The sequence below is a fragment of the Paramisgurnus dabryanus genome, chromosome 7 (genome assembly GCF_030506205.2).
Source record: "Paramisgurnus dabryanus chromosome 7, PD_genome_1.1, whole genome shotgun sequence".
NCBI classification, from domain to species: domain Eukaryota; kingdom Metazoa; phylum Chordata; class Actinopteri; order Cypriniformes; family Cobitidae; genus Paramisgurnus; species Paramisgurnus dabryanus.
Window position 1 is genome coordinate 7159550 of NC_133343.1, and position 22749 is coordinate 7182298.

Genomic DNA, 22749 nt, shown 5'->3' on the forward strand with positions numbered 1-22749 from the left:
AGCTCTAACCAACACACAAAACTTTCTTGTATTTCAACCCTTGTGCGTATCACTGGATATACATACAAATGTGAACCAGATGTGTAATTTTCTGTATAGTTCTGAAAAAACATAAAAACATTACAATCTGAGCATATTTGGCAAAGTTAAACAACTCTCATTTCATATCCATTGTCAGCCATTCAATTATCACTGTTAGGAAATAAACCATAGTTTTAATATATTAAAGCATTATTTACTCACCACCATGTTATCCAAAATGTTGATGTCTTTCTTTGTTCAGTCGAAAAGAAAATTATGTTTTTTGTGAAAAACATTCCAGGATTTTTCTAATTTTAATGGACTTTAATGGACCCCAACACTTAACCGTTTTAATGCAGTTTAAAATTGCTGTTTCAAAGGACTCTAAACGATCCCAAACGAGGCATAAGGATCTTATCTAGTGAAACGATTGTCATTTTTGGCAATAAAAAATATGCACTTTTAAACCACAAATTCTTGTCTTCCTCCGGTCCTGTGATGCGCCAGCGCGACCCCACGTACTACGTCATTACGTCAAGAGGTCATGCATGACGTAGGCGAAACTACGCCCCAGTGTTTACAAGTGTGGAGAAAGAGGACCGTTCCGACGTTGTTGTGTGTCGAATGATAACAATTAATATCTTTGTGTCAGTTTATTGTTTAAAATTGTCCGCAAATGTGCATTTCATATATTTAACACGTGACCTTTCTATGTCATTATGCAATTATCTGACTTCGCATTGGCGTGTCACGCGAACGGAGGAAGACGAGAAGTTGTGGTTTAAAAGAACATATTTTTAATTTTTCTTGCCAAAAATGACAATCGTTTCGCTAGATAAGACCCTTATGCCTCGTTTGGGATGGTTTAGAGTCCTTTGAAACTGCAGTCTTAAACTGCATTAAAACTGTTAAGTGTTGGGGTCCATTAAAATGAGAAAAATCTTGGAATCTTTTCTCTCAAAATACATAATTTGTTCTCGACTGAACATAGAAAGACATCAACATTTTGGATGACATGGTGGTGAGTAAATTATCTGGATTTCTTTTAAGAAAATGGACTCATTCTTTAAAAAGTAAAACAAAGTCACCATGTTTCTTGGCAGGCTCAGGCTGATTTTCTGTTGTATTACTATAGTTTTACTACAAAAACTATGGTACCATATTTTGTAAACTTATGCTGTATAGTTAAACTAGCAATTGTATTGCACCAAAATCCTAACTTATATCCTAATATTTAATACTTTGAAAAACTGACTGGCATAGCAAAATAATGGCCTGTTTAATTAATAGGGTCAAAGAGAGGGTAGAAGATGGTCTTAAAATTTGACTAACGCTATATCTGGGCCTTGGGGTCAAATAAAATGCTAAAAAATATTATCCCTGTTCTATAGAGAGAATAGGAGAAAGCTCACTTGAATATTTTTTGCCTGGATCTGTAGTGTGGGAACCATTGGGGAAATTTAATATATCAGAAAGGAATGTTTCCCTGGGCAACCTCACCGTCGACTTCCTTTTTAAATTACTGTCAATGAGATAGATATCAGATACCTACACCATTGGAGACCTGCTGAGACAGCTCTTTACACAAGTAAACAATGTTAACAGCATGAAAAACAAAGGTTATAGCTTTGTTTGTGAGCTGGGTATCAATACAAATTCAGGTAATTGTATCTCTAATGGGACTAAAGTAATTGTTAAAGGGTGTGTGCAGTTACCTGGGAAAACATGCAAGACATCTGGGACACACAATGGGTAACAAAGTTCCACAAAAAATCTCATCACGGATACATTTTAACTGTGGGTGACCATAAATCGTAAATTGTGAGGGTGTGGCCATTTTCAGAAGATCCGTGGTTTCTTTTGTTAACTAGTGCAGGTACAGAGCTGGCAAAGTTCGTACATTTTGTGAATTTGCCATTTCACGCCGCCATTGTCTCAGACGATCATGTGTTTGTCCTGTGGGGGCTACAGTAGCTTCTCTATGCGTTTCGAAAGAGAGGGGTGAGCTGTGGACTGAGCCGCTGGTTGCAATTCACAGTCTCACTGCTAGATGCCGCTAAAAGTCTACTCAGTGGACCTTTAATAGTTCAGTAGTTCATGGACAGTCAAATGCTTCTGTATTCAGTCCTTAAAAATGACTTTTGCAATTATAGTCTTTTCCTCAGAATTCATGGTATTTGCGCGAGCTAGTTTCTTTTGAGTTACCTAGTTTTATTTTGTTTCATTTCATAGTTACTGTAAATTTTTTAAAATACGTTTTCCACCTCAGGCCTACAGTATCACTGCCAAAGACCATGGGCACCACCCTAGGGGGATGTAACCCCCCAATATTCATATTAGCAAACATTAATATTTTCAATGGTCAATTTTTACATTATGTGGGTATAGAGCACAACATCATAATAGTATTTATCCTCCCTAACTGCAGTGGGTTTGGAATTTATAGACCTTTGTAAGACTTTTGAGTACATATATAGTGGGTAGCTTGTTATACATCACACAATAAAACATGTAACATATGTCTCTAAAGCCTGGAGTATATTGTTTTTTAAAGTGTACACAAACTTAGTTCATAGGTTTTATTTGTACACAAACATTCGACACATGCGTACTGCAAAAAAATGCCATGCAGCTCCTGCGCTTCCATACTACATTCTCCTTTAGATGCATGCACGACCTACGCGTACAGAATGTACACAAGGTTTCAAAAACCTGGCGGTGGGCATACAGTGCGCACACACTCTTTTGATGATGACATCTAATTTTGGCATACTCACTGTATGCGGACCTTCACGTACATGTATACATTTGACTATACTTCGACCTTAACCCGCCATCTCGGTTTGAAACGTAAAATTGCAGCTTACTTATCTTAAAGGGACACTCCACTTTTTTTTGAAAATGTGCTAAATTTCCAGCTCCCCTAGAATTAAACATTTGATTTTTACCGTTTTGGAATCCATTCAGCCGATCGCCGGGTCTGGCAGTACCACTTTTAGCATAGCTTAGCATAAACCATTGAATCTGATTAGACCATTTATCATCATGCTCAATTTTGATATTTTTCCTATTTAAAATGATCTCTCCTATTTAAAACTAGTTACATTGTGTACCAAGGCTGACAGTCTAAATACACTCTTTATTTTACATTGGTCTTAGTACACGATGTAACTACAGAAAAGTGACATTTTGAATAGGAAAAATATCAAAACTCTTTGGTTATTTTTGAGTGCGATGCTAAATGGTCTTATCAGATTCAATGGATTATGCTAAGCTATGCTAAAAGTGGTACCGCCAGACCCGGAGATCGGCTGAATGGATTCCAAAACGGTAAAATTCAAATGTTTAACTCTAGGGGAGCTGGAAAATGCATTTTCAAAAAAGTGCAGTGTTCCTTTAACATGGGTTAAACCGACATTTCCAGTGAAATCGTACATGAAAGCTCAAATTACAGATCATTATTATAAGCGTACTGTTGCAACAGATTTTAACAATTATTTTTTATATATGCCTACTCAATAACTTTAGCCCAAATACAGATTGCAGATTTATTTTAAGTGTGATAAATAAATCCCACATAAAATGTTAGTTAAAACAATAAATAACATGACTTTCTTCCGTATTCTGTTAAGTATACAGGTAATAAATCAAGAAAAAACAACATACAAATAGCAGATTTCTAAGAATGACCCATATACCGCAGTAAACCTACTTATAATGTGTGTGCGCGGATGGTTTACACTGTTGTAAAAAATTCCATAAACCCAACCGTCTATCCGATTGATGGACAAGTCTTGGCTGCACATGCTGTGAAATTTACACTTCACATCCCCAGAGGCACTTGTGCAAACACATCCAATAACACACACACATACCTGCACAAAAAGATCACCTTACACAGGAAAATTTCATGTACGCTCCATATCCATTTTTAAGCCGTGAACATTGTTAGCGTTTTAAAACACGGATCGGCTTTGCAGGGGTATTTTTGTCGCATTGGAAAATCCTTCAAACACAGTATTTCAACATGTGGCATTTCAAATACAAATAGCCTAGATTCCTCCTTCAGCGTGTACGGATAGTGTGACACCACCCCCTAAAAACACCACCCTCCGAATGCCCGAACAGAAAAACAACCCCCTGAAAAACAGAAGGGGCCAAGGGATGGGGCGTTTCCCCTCACCTAAAGAATGAAACAAGATCCAGTTTCATCCGGAGAGGAAGGGATCTTATGTTTTGGTACATCTTAGGACTTCCTGCTGTCCCAGAGGCAGGGTGGCAAACCTCACACCATCTTTGATTATATCCTGTTATTTTAAAGCACGAAGGATCACTTTGTTTCTTCTTTTTGTTGCAGCAATGTTTACTCTCTCATTATTACCCATTTGTTTTCTTAGCTTGTCAATGGGACGGTACGCTTTTAAAAAGTCCCAATATGTATCATTTAGGTACAGTAATGTGAACTCTCCAGGTGCAAAGATGTACTTTTTGTAACGGTACTGCCCCAGTTTAAACTTTTTCCTGACGGTATGTAGTAAATTATTCCGCTATCGGCTTTGATTACTTGCTAACAACTGTTTGGTGGAAAGAATGTTGACGTCTGTCTGTGTGAAACTACACAGGACACCATTTGTATAAATAAAAGCAGGCCAATCGAAACAGCTTTTAAAAAATCTAATCACTTTATTAAGTGAAACTGTGGAAAAGGCCATAATCCTGCAATTTATCTGCTTAAATACATCATACATCTTTTGACAGTATTGTGATATTTACAAAAAAAATGAAATCTGGTACCACGTACTTCTCTTCTAAACATTTATAATCCCGTCGACCACTATACGTACCGGAGTGTTAAATTACTTCATGAGACACGAGTTCATATAAAAACGTGGATGAATAAGCAACTTGTGACCATTCAAGGACATTCAATTTAACTACTTAAATCTAAATAAATGGCCATCTGTACCGAGATATACTAAAATATGTAATTTATGAGGAAAATTGCCAAAAAATGTGGTAGAAAACAAGACAGACATTCAACAATGGAAATTGACAGGTACTGCAAGGCACAAGACTACATTGCAGACATTTTTGGCCGCTGTGGGATGTGAAAACCTCTTGATAACAAAACTCAGCCATATAGATCCCACATGCATATGAAACGGGTATTAAATCATCATTTACATAACATAATTAGCTCTTAACAAGGCATAAGGCTTTAAAAACATCTTTTAAAAATGTAGTCCATTCGAAAAATGCATATTCTTTGGAGTTGTGCTTTTCATGTTATAAGTGTCTTGGCACATTTCATTTTATCATAACACATTACTTGAAATGGGAAAAGCATCACGCTGGGCTCACACAAAGTGTCTTTAACCATCAGCATGATGTAGTGTTGCACGTGACCTAACTGCAGCTCCTTCCGATAGTGACCTGTGTTTTTTCAAATGCAGTCTATAAAGTCTGGTTTACACCGTTGTCTCCCCTTGATTGTTACCCAGACGCTTGTAAAACCTGCGCCAGGACTGTAGCGTTTTTCCAGACCAGATCCAAAATCCTGATGTGATTCCTACGATCATTGTCATGAGGTACTTGATCATAAACACAGTGAAATCAGGCGTCATGGGCGCAAAGTTGTTGGGCGGGCACGGAACCGCGAAGCGCTTGCAGGTCTGCATGTGCCAGGTTTTTTCCCACTGCTCACGAAACGCCTGCTCGTAGAAGTAACAGGCGATGACGATGGTGGCCGGAACGGTGTAGAGGACGCTGAAAACCCCGATGCGCACCATGAGCTTCTCCAGTTTTTCCGTCTTGGTGCCGTCGTGCTTCATGATGGTACGGATTCGGAACAGAGAGACAAATCCAGCCAGAAGGAAAGACGTTCCGATGAAGAGGTAAACAAAAAGGGGGGCGAGAACAAATCCACGCAGTGCGTCTACGTTGTAGATGCCAACGTAGCACACGCCGGTCAGAAGGTCCCCGTCCACCTGTCCCAAAGCGAGGATGGTGATGGTTTTAATGGCGGGGACGGCCCAGGCAGCCAGGTGGAAATATTGGGAATTGGCTTCGATAGCCTCATGCCCCCATTTCATTCCAGCAGAGAGGAACCAGGTGAGAGACAGGATGACCCACCAAATTGAACTGGCCATGCCAAAAAAATACAAAATCATGAAGAGAATCGTGCAGCCTTCTTTTTTCGTTCCCTGGGCCACAGTCTTGTACGCATCATCCCTGAACTTATCAATACAGACCACCTTATCCTCCAGGAGAAAGCCAGTCGCGTAAGCCAGCGCCACCATGAAGTAACACCCGGAGAGAAAGATGATTGGGCGTTCCGGGTAACTGAACCGGCGCATATCGACAAGGTACGTGAGAACCGTGAACAGGGTACTCACACAGCACAGGATGGCCCAGATTCCTACCCAGAGCCGACCGAATCGGACCTCTTCCTCCTTAAAGTACATAAGCCCATGTGGCTGCTTGTGCTCACAGGGGGCCCCGCAGTTTTTCGCACCCAAAAACTGATAATTGAGGTAGGAAGGAACTGAAAGTTGAAGAGGACAGGCGAACGCCTGACTCGGGCGTTCCGCATTCATGCGTGGCGTAAAGGGGTGCGGTATATATGGCGCGGGGTCTGTGGTGGGGACGTCGGGGTCTGATTTGTTCTGTCCCACGCAGATTTCTCCACCTCCGTGCACTGGAAAGTTCTCACAGTGAAGGCGCTCCGGCCACTGGAAACCGAATTTGTTCATGAGAGCCTCACATCCTTGCCTCGCACGTTCACACAGCGACCGACAGGGCGGTATGGCCTGTTCCAGAACCGTACACACCGGTGCGTACATCGAACAGAGGAAGAACTTCAAATCTTGAGAACACTGGACTTTTACCAGCGGGTAAAACTGGTGCACCTCCAGTCCAGCGTCCTCCTGGTTGGTGTGCCCCAGGAGATTTGGCATGATGGTTTGGTTGTACTGAATGTCCGTGCACAGTGGAATAGATATGGGTTGGCAAAAGCCGTGTTCGGGTACGGAGATGCCCTTTTCTCCGTGATACTGGGCGGAACACAACACGAGCAACAAAAGCGTGGTGAACGCGCAGCGCGCCTCCCGAACGCACGGAGCGACTCCCCGCACCGCCATCATTGATCGCCTGAAAGACACACAAGAGTTTTTGGAAAAGTTTACAACAAAGAAATGTTATATAGAGCAAACAAAAAAATTCAAAGTTATCCCATTCCAAAGTCAAAATAACAATTTAACGTTAGTCGTAGTCGAACATGCACGAGCTTGGCTGAAGTTACACTTATAAAAGTTACAGCTTTTATAAACTTTTTGGTTAGACGTTACTTCGTCCAATTCAAACTCGATTACGCATAATAAACCTTTCCAAGAAATGTTAAAAAACGTAAACTTACTTTATTCTGCGAAAATCGGGCTCGTGCAGGAGTTTGATATCCCTTGAGTTCGCGCACGCGTCCAATGACTCGTACGAGGCGAATCCCAAACTCTTCCAACAGTTTATAGTCTCGCATTCAGGTATTCATGACCCGGTTTTCCAGACTCCTCCGCATATTTCATCAAAACAATTCGCAAACTCCTCTTTGGTAAAACACAATGTAAAAAAGTTTCTCTTCCACTCCTGTTGCGTCTCCTGCTCGATCTGTGTGAAGTTGATACTCCACATTGCCACAGTAATCATGAGACGGTTTCAAGCAGCCCTTCATTCATGGACCACGAGTGCATCTCCGCGGGGCGCCTTGAAACCCGTCGCATCCAGACCAATAGAAAGATCTGTTTTTCTTAGCTCACCGTTCCTTACTGGATTGGAAGGAATAAAGGGGCGGGACTGTAGTGTCTACTAAATGCCGCCTTTAAAAATTGCACGAATATATAAAAAATTGAAGAATATTTATGTGTTAAATATTTAGATATTCTTGTTTACTGACATTTGTGTTTACTGTTAATAGTGATGTCACCAGATCTCATAAAACTAAATAAAAATATAGCTTTTGCATAAAAAACGAAGCTTTTTGGCATTAAAATGTTTTGCATTGTGACATTATTTCCATGTCAGTTTTTTACACCCAAATACTCATACCGTAAATAAGTGAATTTTTTTAATTCACATTATTTTTTGTAAAGTGATTATCATCACATTTTATCCACGCAATACAAAATTATACTGTAATGCAATGATTTGTTCATATAATGATGTAAATGCCTTAAATTATAATTTTCCCTTTACACAATGACATTTATGTTTCACATAGGCATGACATTTTTTTGCAGTATAGTCATGACACTATGTTTTTTTCATGCAAACCATCCTAATAGCATTCCTAAATTAGGTTTATATATATATATATATATATATATATATATATATATATAATGATCTTAAAAATCATTTAAGCTGAAGGTGTATGGTTAAATGCCTAAAATTATTTTTGTAGACAAAAATATACCCATGCCAAACAGATTAATTTTGTTATTAGAAAACTTAAATTTTATTTTAAAATAATATTTTTGAAATAGATGACTTACACTGAATATTGAAGAAAAAGCAGCCAATAAGAGCCCAGATTAAATATGAACTCCTTCTATACTCTTTAAAATTCATCCTAAATTGAAAATTTAAGAAGCCTCTTAAAAAAATGACACGGTTTAACAATTCATATAGTATATATAATATAATATTTTTGACCTTTTGGGGTAAATATTACACAGACATGTTCTTGATATTCACCCCTCCAAAAAGTAGTCATATTTGAGTATAGGACATAGTTGGGATACTATAGCGAGAACTTTAGAAAAAGATGTTTGTATTGTAAAGCTAATGGATTTATTGTGACTCCTCAGTTTAATGTGATTTCTGCCACATACATCATAAAACCATTTGGTAATGAGGTGGGAGCCGGACTGAAATATTGCTCTCAAACAAATATGAAATTACATTCAACATGTGAAAAGTGAAGTTCAATGATTTGTAACCTGAAAATGGGCAGAAAGCCTGAGCATGTGTCTGTTTATGATAAATGAGAAATCTGTTTATGAGAAATCCTGAGCCAGGAGTTGAATCTCAATGACAGAGTCTGTGTTTTAATAGCCATATTTCTATTGATGTTTGGGCTGAGAGTCATTGATAAACCTTTGTGGTATTTGAGCGGCAACATTTAATACAGCCAGAAACGCCTCTGATGATGAAAGATCAGAATGAACACATCAATTACATACAGCGATAAACTTTTATTGTGTAAGTTTCGGGAAAGTATTGAAAGATGGTTTCAGAAAGCATTATTTCAAGCACGTCCTTTTTTGACCCATACACTTTAGACTTTTAGACAAACATTTGCGCTGCTAACACAATTTTCTTCCATATAAGGCAATATGTTATTTTTCTGGTTGGGAGACAAAGAAATTACATTTACAGATTAATTTGACAATTCATGCTTTTTAATTACAATGTTTATCTATTCCTTTGTCGTCTTCCTCATTACTCTCAAACACAATCTGACAATGATTTGTCATTCCTGACACCGCATTGTGGCTTCCTTGGTGCCAAAAGAAGCATTTGGTGTGCTGTGAGACGTTAAGGTGACATGCAAAGTTTCACTGCAATTCACATGTGTTTAACATAAAACAACAACTAATGGAATTGAATTAATGCGAGAACTGTTAAATTGAAACTAGGTTTAACGTACCTTGCAAATGCAAAGCTAGCCCAGGTGTTGTTATGCAGTTTCTAGGGTGTTAGTAGTGGTTCCTGGGGCAATAGCTAGATGGTTACTTACCAAGTCAAAAAGTTTCTAGGATTCTGGTCCAGACTGATCTCACGGAAAGTCGTGTTATAATCACGAAAAATTTGAATCATTTATTTGTGTCCATGGCACGAAATTCAGATTTTTTTCATGCACGGATATCTTTTTCGTGTCACTCGCACAAATTTTGTGTCCATGGCACGACTTTCTTTTTTGTGTCATTTTAAGTATTGTTTTCTCATAGTTTTTTTCCTATTTTCTTACCATTGTCGCTTGGGGTTGGTCGCTTTCTGTTAAATTTTTAGACATCCTAACCCAACCCCCAACTCTAACCCCAACTCCAGGCAAGAATAGTTTTAAAAGCGGAAGAAAAACATGTAGAAATACATAAAAGTACATCCTAACCCAAATCTAACCCTCAAGTGACAATTATTTAAAAATAGGAAAAAAGAGAGAAAACAATACATGAAATGACACGAAAAACCACAGATACAAAAAATTATTTATAGAAAATCTTCACGAAAAAGACTTTCATGCTCAAGGCACGAATAAAGCTGCATTTTGTGCCATGGACATGAATAAATTAATAAAAAATTTTGTGACAAGACGGTTTCAGTTTTCAGCTTTTGTGGTCAACACGTAACTTCCGCTAAACTCTGCTAAGAATAAATAACAACAAAGTTCTTTTAAAGTAGTTTATATAACAAGCAAAATAAACAACATCTAGATTACCTAGGAAACCAAAACATTTGTTATTTTCGATTAGGGATTAATCGTGATTAATCGTTAGCAGAATACACATATTTGTTTACATCAAATATGTGTGTGAACTGTGTATAATAACTTTGTATAAATAAATGTACACACATGCATGTATATGTTTTAGAAATGTTAACATGTGTATATACATTTGTATATTTATGTATAATTTATATTATATATAAATATAAATACTTAATTTATACAGTTTTTTTCTTAAAATTATACATGAATGTGTTCATATTTATATATATATATATATATATATATATATATACATATTTATTATACACAGTTTACACACATATGTAATGTAAACAAAAACTTTTATTCTATCGCGATTAATTGTTTAGCATCCCTATTTTCGATGAGATATTTGTTCAAGAGTTCAGTTTAGCAACTAGTCAGAGCATTAATAAAAAGTTTGAACCAGACGCGTATCGCAACACTGCACGTGTGTCGATGAAACCGTCTATAACACAACTTTCCGTGAGACTTTCATGTTGTTCTGGTCCCTTAAGATGACTTCTTCATGTTTATGGCATATTTCAGCAGTTTTGCATGGCTTTACCAGCGCAAAAGGTCATAGGTTTGAACGAAAACTTTCACTGTAAAACCAGGTAAAACACCCAGGTAACTTACTTTTTTAAAGTTGAACCAACTTTATATTGATTTACAGTAGTTGTAAAACACTGTAAGTCGCTTTGGATAAAACCGTCTACCAAATGCGTAATGTTTTGTCTTCCAATTATGTCAAGACTGGGCACACGTTTCAATAAAACACACAAATTGTATCATTCATGTCAGTATTGCTTACAGTTAGTTTGGTTGTAAGTCTTAACTATGAGCTTCCTTCTTTACCGATAAACAAAATGACTTTCACACAATGGTGCTTATTTTCGCTCCCTTTTATGAAGTCATGGAAACATCTCAAAATCAGTTAAGATTAAATCATCACATGGTCACCATAATAAGAATGTATTTTCAATTATTCTTATTAATTTCCTGCACTTAATCCTCTATAATCTCACTTTTCATTCTTCTGTGTACAGATATCTTAGCAACCTGTGAATAAACTAACATGGGTGAAAATAAATAAAGTAATAGCTCAGTCTCTTTCTCTCTCTCTCTCTCTGTTTCTCTAAGACACTCGCTCATTGAACTGAAGAATGTTAATAGGTGTTTCATAATGTGCAGCTGTTTCTAGGGTGTTTTGCTGCATTGTTAAGCCCCTTAATTCATTTCCTCTCTCTTTCTCTCTCTCTCTCTCTCTCTCTCTCTCTCTCTCGGTGTGTGTGCACAAGTTCGAAAGTAGCTCCATTTTGGGCAAAAGACATCATGTAAAATTATGACTATGTATACGGTGCTGTATACATTTGTCTTGGTCTGGTCTCAAACTGTAATTACCTCCATTTCCAAATGAGGCAAAAGTTCATTTACGCCGTAGCCCCTTCTCGCAGAAACACTTCATCAACGGCTCTCCGCTGACCAATCTCATGGAAGGTTGATTTTAAAGGAGTGGTTGTGTTCAAAATCTGTCTGAGAGTCGAGCAAGAAGGAATGCAGGAAAGAGGGCTGCTCCAGTTGGCCTGAATCTGTCCACGGTTTATTTAAGTGCTGAGACACAATCTAACACTGCATCACATGCGGTTGCACAATGGACTGTATGGATTTAGAGTCTGGCTTTGGGGCGACTGTATCGTTTCGCCCTGGCGGATTAGACAGTATAGACTTTTTCCATTGTACATGTGATGTTTTGTTATTTTTTCATATTTATATGTGGGTTAAGCCATGCTAAATTGCTTGGCATACACCAGTTGCATAAGTTTTCCCAGTTTTTGCCTTGGCACCGAGTTACTGTAGCAACTGCTACAAGTTTCCATAAAATTTTTTTTACACTTTTTCTTTCTCCATCTCTCTCCACGCTGACATATGCCAACCCGTGTGTACAACTGACGAAAACCAGGAGACAGACATGTGTCTATCTTAGCTTACACTAACCCATCTCTATTTGAAATTTATTATTTGGCCCTTTATAACCGGGATACCAGCAGTCACGGTGAAGTTTGGACCCCTGTGTCTTTTCTCCGACCCCTGCGTCTGTGATCTTAATATAGCAGAGGAATTCTGCCTACTAACTCCAGCACATTAGATGTCCGGGTCCCTCGTGAGCTGCCCTACTTGCATGTGATGTAAATGATAGTATGTTTAAGTATACAGGGTCATTCTTGATGGGTGAGTGAGAGAAAAAATTGAAGGACTGGACAGTATTGCATTGCTGGCAAAGCAACACGTGGAAAGATTTAAAACTGTTAGTGTTATTACTGTAGTTCAACTGGTGGAGCAAGGTCATGGGTTCGAATCCAAGGGAACTCACAAACTGATAAGAAAATGTACATCTTAAATGCACTGTCCAAGCTGCTTTGGATAAAAGCATCTGCCAAATATGTAAAGGTAGTCAGGGATAGCAGTATTGGAATTGGAAAATAATGATAATTTCCAAAAAAAAAATTTCAAACAAAAAATGGTTCTTAGCTGTCACTGGGGTGGCACCTAAAGAGTTCTTATTAGTACCTCAAAGTCAAATATTGGAACCAAATGTATACATATCTGTACCTAAGTGGTAAATATTAGGACCTTTGCCCCAGTAGTCTCGCACAGAAGGTCTGGGAACTTTGCCAGTTTTGAATGGCCAAGAACCGCCCAATAGACCATATGACTGATAGGTAAAGCAACCATTTACTTTTCGCTCTGTGCGCGTCATTTTTACCGGTGCAGACCGGTGTGCAGCCATCATTCACAAACGTCTCTAAAGTTTATAACAACAATAGCAAACAGGTTAAAATACCTTGCATACTTTTGAGCATGCAGCATTTTTATTGCAGCATATTGTCACCAAAGTAACGTTAAACATGAAAGCTTTCTTCTGCGATGAAACGGCTTTGTGTTGTTTCCAGGCGAACCGTTAAAGATCATGGTACACACACATTTCCCGGAAGTCCTGTATAATTCAATCATTAAGAGGACAACTTCTAAATTTGCTAAAGTTTTCCAGAAAAGTAATCTGTAGGTCCGTGGTCCATGGGCATGACGTCTGAGGCTCAGACTAGTGGCGCCTCTCCATTGCATAGTACCCCACGGTTTGGTTTGGGTCAGCTTACTTTTGGGAGCTTTTCCACTGGGTTCAGTTCGTAGTACCCGATTGGTCTGAGAGAAATGCCACTACCAGCGTCATCGCTATAATGTAAAAGATTAGCTTAGCTTTACCTTCATGCTAGCTTGCGCTGTAAACCTGTTGTCATCTGTGCTTTGTTGTAAGTTCCCAAACTCCATTTTAGAGATGAAAAACATCCACAGGTTGTGAATCATGACACCATAACATTTTTTTCAGACTTGCAGTTTGGAACAGTCGACGTACGCCAGGGGTGTTTGTACAGAAACTGTCATGTGAGACAGAGGTAGTGATAAACGCGATGTGCAAACATTTGTGGTGGTCAATTTTTATTTTGTGGCGGACTGAGAAATAAATGAATGTATGGGAATGTACAACAACACTCTCACTTGTATGATGTCACAGCAGTAGGCAGCGCAAATATTACGACATGCCTATAATCCCTCCCACACGCCTATTACCCGACCTGACCCAAACTAAACCATGGGGTACTATGCGATGGAAAAGCCCCATAAAGTTCTTCTCAGGTCCAAAGAATTGTACCCCCCAAATAATTTACCCAAACCCAATGTGGATAAATCTTTTAAGGAAGATGATGTCGTCGTCTTAGGCCACACGTTGTCGAAAGCACTTTTGGCAAACAGAGGAGACGTTGGAAAAAAACTCAATACACACCCACAAGACAATTGGGGTCTTCTCGATCTGTTTGGACAAAAATACATTCATTTTAAATTACCAAAGACCCAATTCCGCTAATATTGTACCGGACATGTGTCCGCAGCACACCTGAAACTTTTAGAACCGAAGGCGCTTGGGTCTCGGGTCGAACCCTGGGTTTTCGGATCTAAGTGGACCTGTGAAGACCTCTAGCTGAGGCAACTGCCCAGTGACAGCTTGTTTTTTCTGACAGTGTGACAAAACATTTTCTACAGCAATCCCTAACTGAAGTCCATAGTCTGAGCTTGACAAACATATTGAAATGTTATGACGTTTCCAACTTTTTAAGCATGTCAGTTAAAGCTCTAAATTGTTTCCAGAGGTTGTTGTGCAGCTCGGACAATTGCTAGCATCTGGAGACGAGCACTGATACGATTTCACAGGTATCTGTATCTTATCAACAAACCCAAAACCTGAAGGGTTTCAATGAGCTGCCAAAAGACAATACGCCCCTTCCCCCATTTAAAATCCATCCCATTATGTTAAAAGGAAACCCAAACTCCTCCGGTAGACCACCCGCTGGGACTCGCTCTTTCTCTCTCTTTCTCCAAATAACTCCATAATTTGCATGCTAAGTATGGGTGGCTATTTTGTTGATAATGGTCAATGGAAGAGTGATATGCAGATTAAATGAGCAGGCAGGGAAACCCATTGTTTAAAGACTCAACCTCACATGGAGCAGGGAGGAGAGGAAGACAGGAATGAAAAAGTAGAGTTGTGGAGGAGGGTGAGGAAAATATTCCATATGGAACAAGAGCCAGGGAGAAAACTAGGAAATAACATTTTTTGCAGACACTTTAATCCAGAGCGACTTTTCAAAGTATACATTTCATATGTATGTGTGTCCCCTGTGGATCGAACCCATGACTTTTTAAGCTGCTAACGCCTATTTGAGCTACAATAATTTTTGATTCAAGGACAAATGGAGATTCGAAAGTTCCTGTAGCTTAACTAGTTGAACGGGCGACACTAAGGTGACGGGTTTGATTCCCAAACTGAATATCACCAAGTTTATTTCCAACTCCTCACGCCTCCCCGACCCACCCACAAACAGTTACACTTCACTCCACATTCAGTGACACCTATCTGGGCGATGTGTGTAAATCCAGACCCAGGCCTGTGAGGCCTGCGCTGAGGTTGGGTATAACAGCTGTCTCTTGCATGTGTTTGAGAAGCCATGAATAAACAGAGAGAGACAGAGCCACAAAAGCTGCGAGGGCTCCAGACCACACACGCACAGCACTCCAAACCCCTCTCACACTTCACAGTCGCCATCCTCGACTACATATTCTGCCAAACAAATGCTACTGCAACCTTGAAACGTTACCCAACAGGCCACATGCCTTTCTCGTGTTTATTCTCTGTGTGAAAGGGTAACACAAAGGCTTGACAGATTGCTCCCATGTTTAAGTGCATGTGTCATTTAGTAGCCATGCTGTCATGTAGCATGTATATTTTTCTACTCTTTAGGCACCAAAATGAAAAATCTGATATTTGCATGCATGGGGGTTAAAGGAATATATATAAACGTATATAAACGTATATATATAAATATATAAACGCAAAACGTTATCACCGCCACTGTGCAGCAGTCTTTAGAAATCAGCACAGCGCAGTACAAGTCAAACTATGGTATGTTGACAAACAATGATTTTATGTTATGGACATTTTAAAACTTATAATGAAATATGTTTGCAGGACTATTTATGCAGTTGACTTTATTTGGTATCAGAACTAATAAATCAAAAACGGCGCAGGTGTTGTGTCGAAGTTTGTTTCCCATCGAAGTCTGTTCCCTCTATGTTTATGGCGTTTTCACCACATTACATTTATAATTTATTTAGAAAGATTTAAGATTTTAATTGGTTATACTTAAAAGCAATAATATCATGTATTCTATAATACAATTTATTAAATATTTCATAAATTTGACAGTTTTATATTAGGGTATGTCTTTTAACATATTATTACATTATACTGTTTGTTTTAAAAAGTTATGTTTGCATACATAATAAATATAAATTATACATATCATATGATTCATACTGTAAAAATAATTGACTTACCATTAAGAACAATAAAGATACATTACATAAATGCACACATACATCTCAGTAGCCATTAAAGCCATTTCTGATTGTATAGTACCTTACCATTAGTATAAAAGTGTATTACATAATTTTTAAAAGTCGTTAAACCCATGTCAAGAGGCGGCACATGTGGCACAACGGGATAAGGCGGGTGGATGATTAGCGAGGGATACCCTGTTTGTCTACCTGTATTACTGACAATTTGATAATTTAATTAATAGTCTATATTGTACGTGTATGTTAAAATAAATGTTACTGGAATAATTTGAGTAATGTTCCATTTGCATATAACGTGTTGTCTTTCTTAACGGGGTAATGCAGCTTGGCGTGAAGTGGAAAATCGATCCCTGAGCGATCGATCGCAAATAATTCAGCACCTTCACTTGGGACAGCGCTATTGTTACGTCGAACTTAGAGGCAGCGTGTTAAGAAGCTTCCTAAGGGACACTTCGCGGAACACACTTAGGAACATAAATAACTTTGGTAAGATATATCTTTTTGAGTCTTCTTAGCGCGCTAAGAGTGAGCGTTATCAGGGAACCGGGCCCTGATCTCTGCACTAAATGGCAGTGTCGTGGTTGGATAGTGCAGATTAAGGGGCGGTATTATCCCCTTCTGACTTTACCAGGGGAGCAAAATTTCAATGACCTATTTTTTCACTTGCTTGTGGAGAATGGTTTACCAAAACTAAGTTATTTGGTTGATCTTAATCACATTTTCTAGGTTGATAAAAGTACTGGGGAATCAATTATAGCCCTTAAACATAATAAAAGTTTTTATGGTATGTCCCCTTTAATAAATAAAACAATAAGTTTGTGAGAAAAAAAACATTAAATCTCATTGGGTGTCTTGCATTTCTCATGACTAGTCACAAGACATGCAAGAACCAATAAGATTTGATGTTATCGACTTGCCGTCATATTTGAATTTACCACATTGATGTGCACACTGTAAATATTCCTTATTGCACTTAAATTTTTAAGTTTAGTCAATTTAAAATTACAATTCATTTCAACTTTTTTGACTTATGAGGAGTTGCTATAAATTATAAAAATAAAGTTGAGTTAACTTAAACTGATTTAACTTTGTTTTTATAGCAACTCCTTGTTGGTCAAGAAAGTAGAAATGAAATGTACATTCAAGTTATTTAAACTAAAATAACTTGGTGCAACAAGAATTTTTTTAAAGTGCATGTTTTTATAGATACACATTGTACCAATTGAATTTTCACATTGGGGTGAATTATTCCTTTATGTGTTTTAATCTTTAACAGATTCATCTATTCCACAAACCTAGACAGACCAAATTTTAGGCCCTTTTTACCCTGAAAATGTGTCCGGGATCGTTTGAATTTTGGTTTGTTCACCCTGCCAATCATTTTCTGGAATCTGTGCATGCATTCACACACATACTGTAAAGACCCCATGAAGTGTGCTGTGGGGTTTTAGAGAAAATTTTGTGACTCAAGTCATTCTTTGCACCTTGATCAAACGTACCTAACCGTTCCTCAAACCTTTGTTTATTTTTTTACTTTAGTTTGTTAAAGGGGACATATCATGAAAATTACAGTTTTTTTCATGTTTTAGTGATATAATTGGGTCCCCAGTGATTCTATCAACCTAGAAAATGTGAAAAAGATCAACCCAGTAACTTAGTTTGGTAAACCATTCTCTGCAAGCATGTGAAAAAATAGGTAATTGAAATTTGGCTCCCCTTGTGATGTCAGAGAGGGATAATACCGCCCCTTAATCTGCCCTATACAACCACGACACTGCAATTTAGTGCAGAGATCAGCTTATTTGCATTTAAAAGGAAACACCCAAAAATGGCACAACTACAAAGTGGTAATTTTAACATGCTATAATAAATTATCTATACAGTATTTTGAGCTGAAGCTTCACATACGTACTCTGGAGACACCAAAGATTTATGTTACATCTTAAAAATGTCTTGTGAAATGTATCCTTTAAGTCATTGTTAAATGGAGAGCGTGTTAAGAAGCTCAGTTGAGATCTCAGGGTGTTAGATGAAACGCTGAAGTTGACTTGTTATTCAGGCTAAAAGTATCTTTCAGTGGGCGGAGTCGAGTGATGACAGATAAACGTTTTAAATGGAATGTCCTTGTGCGTTCTCAACTCATCAGGATATCGGATGAGATGCCTAAATGCTGGAGACAGAGGACAGATTCAGTTTTGTCTTTTGTTCTCAGTTCTCCAGGGATGAGTTTTTCTGCAGGAATAGACTTGAACTGACTGGCTGAAATTGCACACTTGTGTATTTACATACACACTTATTGTAAGGTTGAGCAGATGTTTTTCATCATAACCCCTAGTGTTGAATTTATAAAAAGCTGTTTAAAAGCTACACTTGTCTATTATTTAGAGCTTTATGGCTTTTAAACTACAGTATATTTATTTATCTTGGTATTTTTTATTGTAACCACAGTAACATGGCAATGATAAATTTTTGTCACAAAAAAGAAACCTTGCTTGGATAATGATTTACTTTCTTATGTCTGCAGAATCTTACACCCAGGTAAAAATGAAGTATACTTGAATGTACTAAAATATATTTAAGGGTGCAGTGTGTAACTTTTAGAATGATCTCTTAACAGAAATGCAATTTAATATACATAACTATATAATCAGTGGTGTATAAAGACATTACATAATGTACTGTATTGTTTTTATTACCTTAGAATGAGCCGTTTTTATCTACATACACCTCGGGTCTTCTTACATGAAAGTCGCCGTCATGTTTCTACAGTAGCCCTAAACGGACAAACTGCTCAACAGAGCATGTTTTGTCCCTACGTTGTCTCAGACGATGGCATGTCCTGTAGCAGGGACCGTAGCGTCTCTTTGCGTTTCGAAATTGAGGTTGTTTGCAATTCGAAATCTCACCGCTAGATGCTGCTAAAAACCATACTGTACCTTTAAAACTAGCAAGTACATTGTTATTTCTTGTACTAAATAAAAGTTTCATACACTACAAATATATTAATTAATAGTATACTACTTCGGGGCACTTAAAAAAGTATACTAAATACCAGTAAAAACTTTACTTTATTGAAATAAATGTTACATTTGAGTACACAGATGTTGACTAAAGACTTATTTTTTTGTATATTAAAAAAAAAATCTTCTGTCAAGTGATCCTTCAAAATCAGATGTTTTCCATGTTTAAGTGCTACACTGTTAGATGTCGCTGTAGATTTAGCAGCACTGTACTGTAAAAATCCACAGTACTATACTGTATGTGTACATTACAGTAAAGTACTGCAGTTCATAGTGCATTCTGGGTAAATTTGTTTGAGCGGGAAAATTTTACAGTATATTTTGGTCTTGATGTAACCTTGCTGTAGCCATTGCTGTAATGTGCCAGGTGTACTTGCAATAATCAGAGAAAGTGCGCACGAGTCAAATCACACAGAGGGAGAGAGAGCACAACTCCTGGCTGCAGCTGAAAAAGGAGGACGATTGATTTCTTTCAGCTCGGTGAGTTTGGTATATTTTCTGTTTCATGAAAACTAAATTTTTAGTAGAAGAATTTTGTCAATAGTTTGTCATATTGTTTTAAACGTGCAATGAGAGAGAAAATGGTCGCCAACAAAGTTTTAATCTCCCTCAGAAAGTAAGCTAACATTACACAGATGCCTACCGCTGCTTTAACTCGCTTTACACCTTTATTAATGAATATAGGGTTGTTTTAACTAAATTATGACGGTTTTGGTGAGTTTATATTTGTTGAAAGTGTGGTAACAATGAAACTATTTTTAACAAAATGGACAAAGACCACCCGCCAGCGCGGTCTTGCGGTCCCAGCATATGGTCGTTTATCTCGGTGTTTTATCTGTTCAGTTAGCGGTAGAGAGAAGTATTAAGTTCGACTGTTTGGCAAGGCTGACTCGTAGATTAACGTTAGCTGTGCACGTGAAAAAGCACAGTTTCATATTCATATTCACATTAATCTGTATTTGCGTCTTTTTCAAATATGAAAAGTTGGATATAAGAATATCAACATAAACAGACAGGACTCGACACGCCGTAAACTTAATATTCAACACAGACCGTAGTAATCAACTCCTCAACAGAAGTGAAACCAAGAAACCTCATATTTAACTGGATATATGCATTGCAGTTGTAACTGCGGCCAAATATCGTTCAGACCTGGGCTCATCTTATTATCAGATGATTGCTGCGCGCTTATTGTTATCATTACGGTATATTAGCAAAACCAAAGCATATTTTCTTTAAAGCGTTTTACACGCCCAATAAGTTGTCCGATACATTTTGTACGGCATATTATTTCCACCACTTCAGATGTATTACATGCAATATAAGTTTCCAAAACACCTCAAATCAATGCACAAAAGGAGGATGGGCTCCGCATTTACGTAATAGCATGACAGGTACCTTCTTCTCGTCTGTCATCTGATCCTTCATCTCTGGATGTAAAATAGTCCATTATAACATCGTGTAGGACACTGGCATCAACAGGATTGCTCAAATTGCGGCGATCATGTTAATCCTTAAAGTGAGCAACTTTGTAAAAAAAAACTTTGCGTGAAATAGTGTGTTACACCGCCGCCTGTCCGGGTGAAACATTAAAGAGGCAGGCTTGTTACCTTGTCACTATAAATCGCTATTTCCTCACTAAATATATTTTCAGAGATTTTCTGTAGACAAGATGTTAGAATAATAATTTAATAAAAACCCAATTCTGACAAAAGTTACATTTGACTTATTTAGTTACTTTTCTGAAAATCTTATTCCACTGGTATGCATCATATTAAACAGAATGCTTTCAAAATGTCAGCCAGTAGCATCATATCTTTTTTTTACAGCTCTAACGTTACAGTTTGCTCCACTTTGCTCTGTGGTTTATATGTTTTCTGTAAGTATTGACCACATTTATATATAACCATAGACTGTAAAAAAGTCTACTTATTTCTATGGCTAACAGATTTTGTAACATTTGTATTTTTTACAGTCTTACCATTGCTTGTAAGCTGGATTGAGTAAGATGGATCATCTTTAAAGGAACCAGGCAAGTACAGGATGTACAGTTACACGTTACTAGTCATGTATTTTTTCGACTGCAATATTAAATGCTTTTACGTCACATGTAAAAGTACACAGGAATGTGGCTGATCACTTTTTATTTGTAGTTTACATGAGTGTCCTTGCACTTTTCAGGAGTTAAGGCAGATGTGGAGGCACACGGGTGACACCAGACACACACCAAGCACATTGTTCGGTAAGTTTACACTTTACCACTACAGTTTCTTTAAATACCCATGTATACACTCATTCACAATTCCCACACGCAACACTGTCACACGACCACACACACCCACACAGAATAAAATATTGTATCCAAATCAGTAACAATTGTACTTTTTGTTCAGGACATTCAATCATGACATGATCCATGTGGATGCTGTCCATTGAGGAAAGAGTTTGTTCAGAGGTAAGTGAATCTTCTGTATTTTAATGTAATTAGGTGTGGAACATTAGAATAAAAGCAAAAGGTTTCAGAATAGGGGTAAATTCAGGGCTGAGTTTAGGTGTTTTTTAAGAATCTTTTTCTATCTTATATTTGTTGACTTAAAGTTTGTGATATTTCTAACAGGTTTCTGGACAGAATTAATCCCAAAGATGGGAAAAAGTGCACATCCACACAAGGAGCAAGCAAAAAGACAAGGAACTTGGTGCAGAGAAAAGCTGTGGCCATTAACCCCCATGTGAACAGCTTCATGCAGTCCCTGATAGAGTTTGAATGGGCGACTTCAAACTAAAGGCCAGTGTCAGTCTGCCACAGTTTAATGCATTTATTTTTAGTGTTCAATAAAATTCAAATAGAATATTTAAAACTATGGGCCAGTGTTCTTTTTACCACAGTTAAATGTTACCTTTTAGTTGGTGATGGACTTAAAACTTCAAACTATGGAACAGTGTTCTTTTTACCACAGTGAAATGTTACCTTTTAGTCGATGATGGACTTTAAAGAGTAACTAAACCCCAAACCAACTTTTTTTAGTTAATGGTCTGTAAGAATGATGCTTTATTAGTGCTGTTCATTGATTTTAGTAAGTTTTTTGACATTTGGATATAAAGTGTTTCAATACTACAATATATGGTGTAAAAACGTCTGAGTGCTGCCCTCTTCAGGTTGAACGGTGGCTACTGCAGTTGAATTTTCCTATTGGATGTTGGGTCCAAGAAATGACT

At 37.8% G+C, this 22749-nt stretch overlaps 1 protein-coding gene and 1 long non-coding RNA gene across 2 annotated transcripts; one reads left to right on the plus strand and one right to left on the minus strand.

Moving 5' to 3' along the window:
• Window positions 1-3611: 3611 nt before the first annotated feature.
• Window positions 3612-7759, minus strand: fzd7b (frizzled class receptor 7b). The gene is made up of 2 exons (XM_065260221.2): window positions 7436-7759; window positions 3612-7170 (listed from the first exon to the last, which is right to left on the minus strand). Exon 2 carries the CDS (start codon window positions 7161-7163, stop codon window positions 5490-5492), a length of 1674 nt encoding a protein of 557 aa, XP_065116293.2. The 5' UTR covers window positions 7164-7170; window positions 7436-7759; the 3' UTR covers window positions 3612-5489.
• Window positions 7760-21344: 13585 nt separating this feature from the next.
• Window positions 21345-22484, plus strand: LOC135783299 (uncharacterized). The gene is made up of 5 exons (XR_010545602.2): window positions 21345-21412; window positions 21509-21565; window positions 21715-21775; window positions 21927-21988; window positions 22151-22484. It is a non-coding gene; the product is annotated as an uncharacterized lncRNA (long non-coding RNA).
• Window positions 22485-22749: the final 265 nt, after the last annotated feature.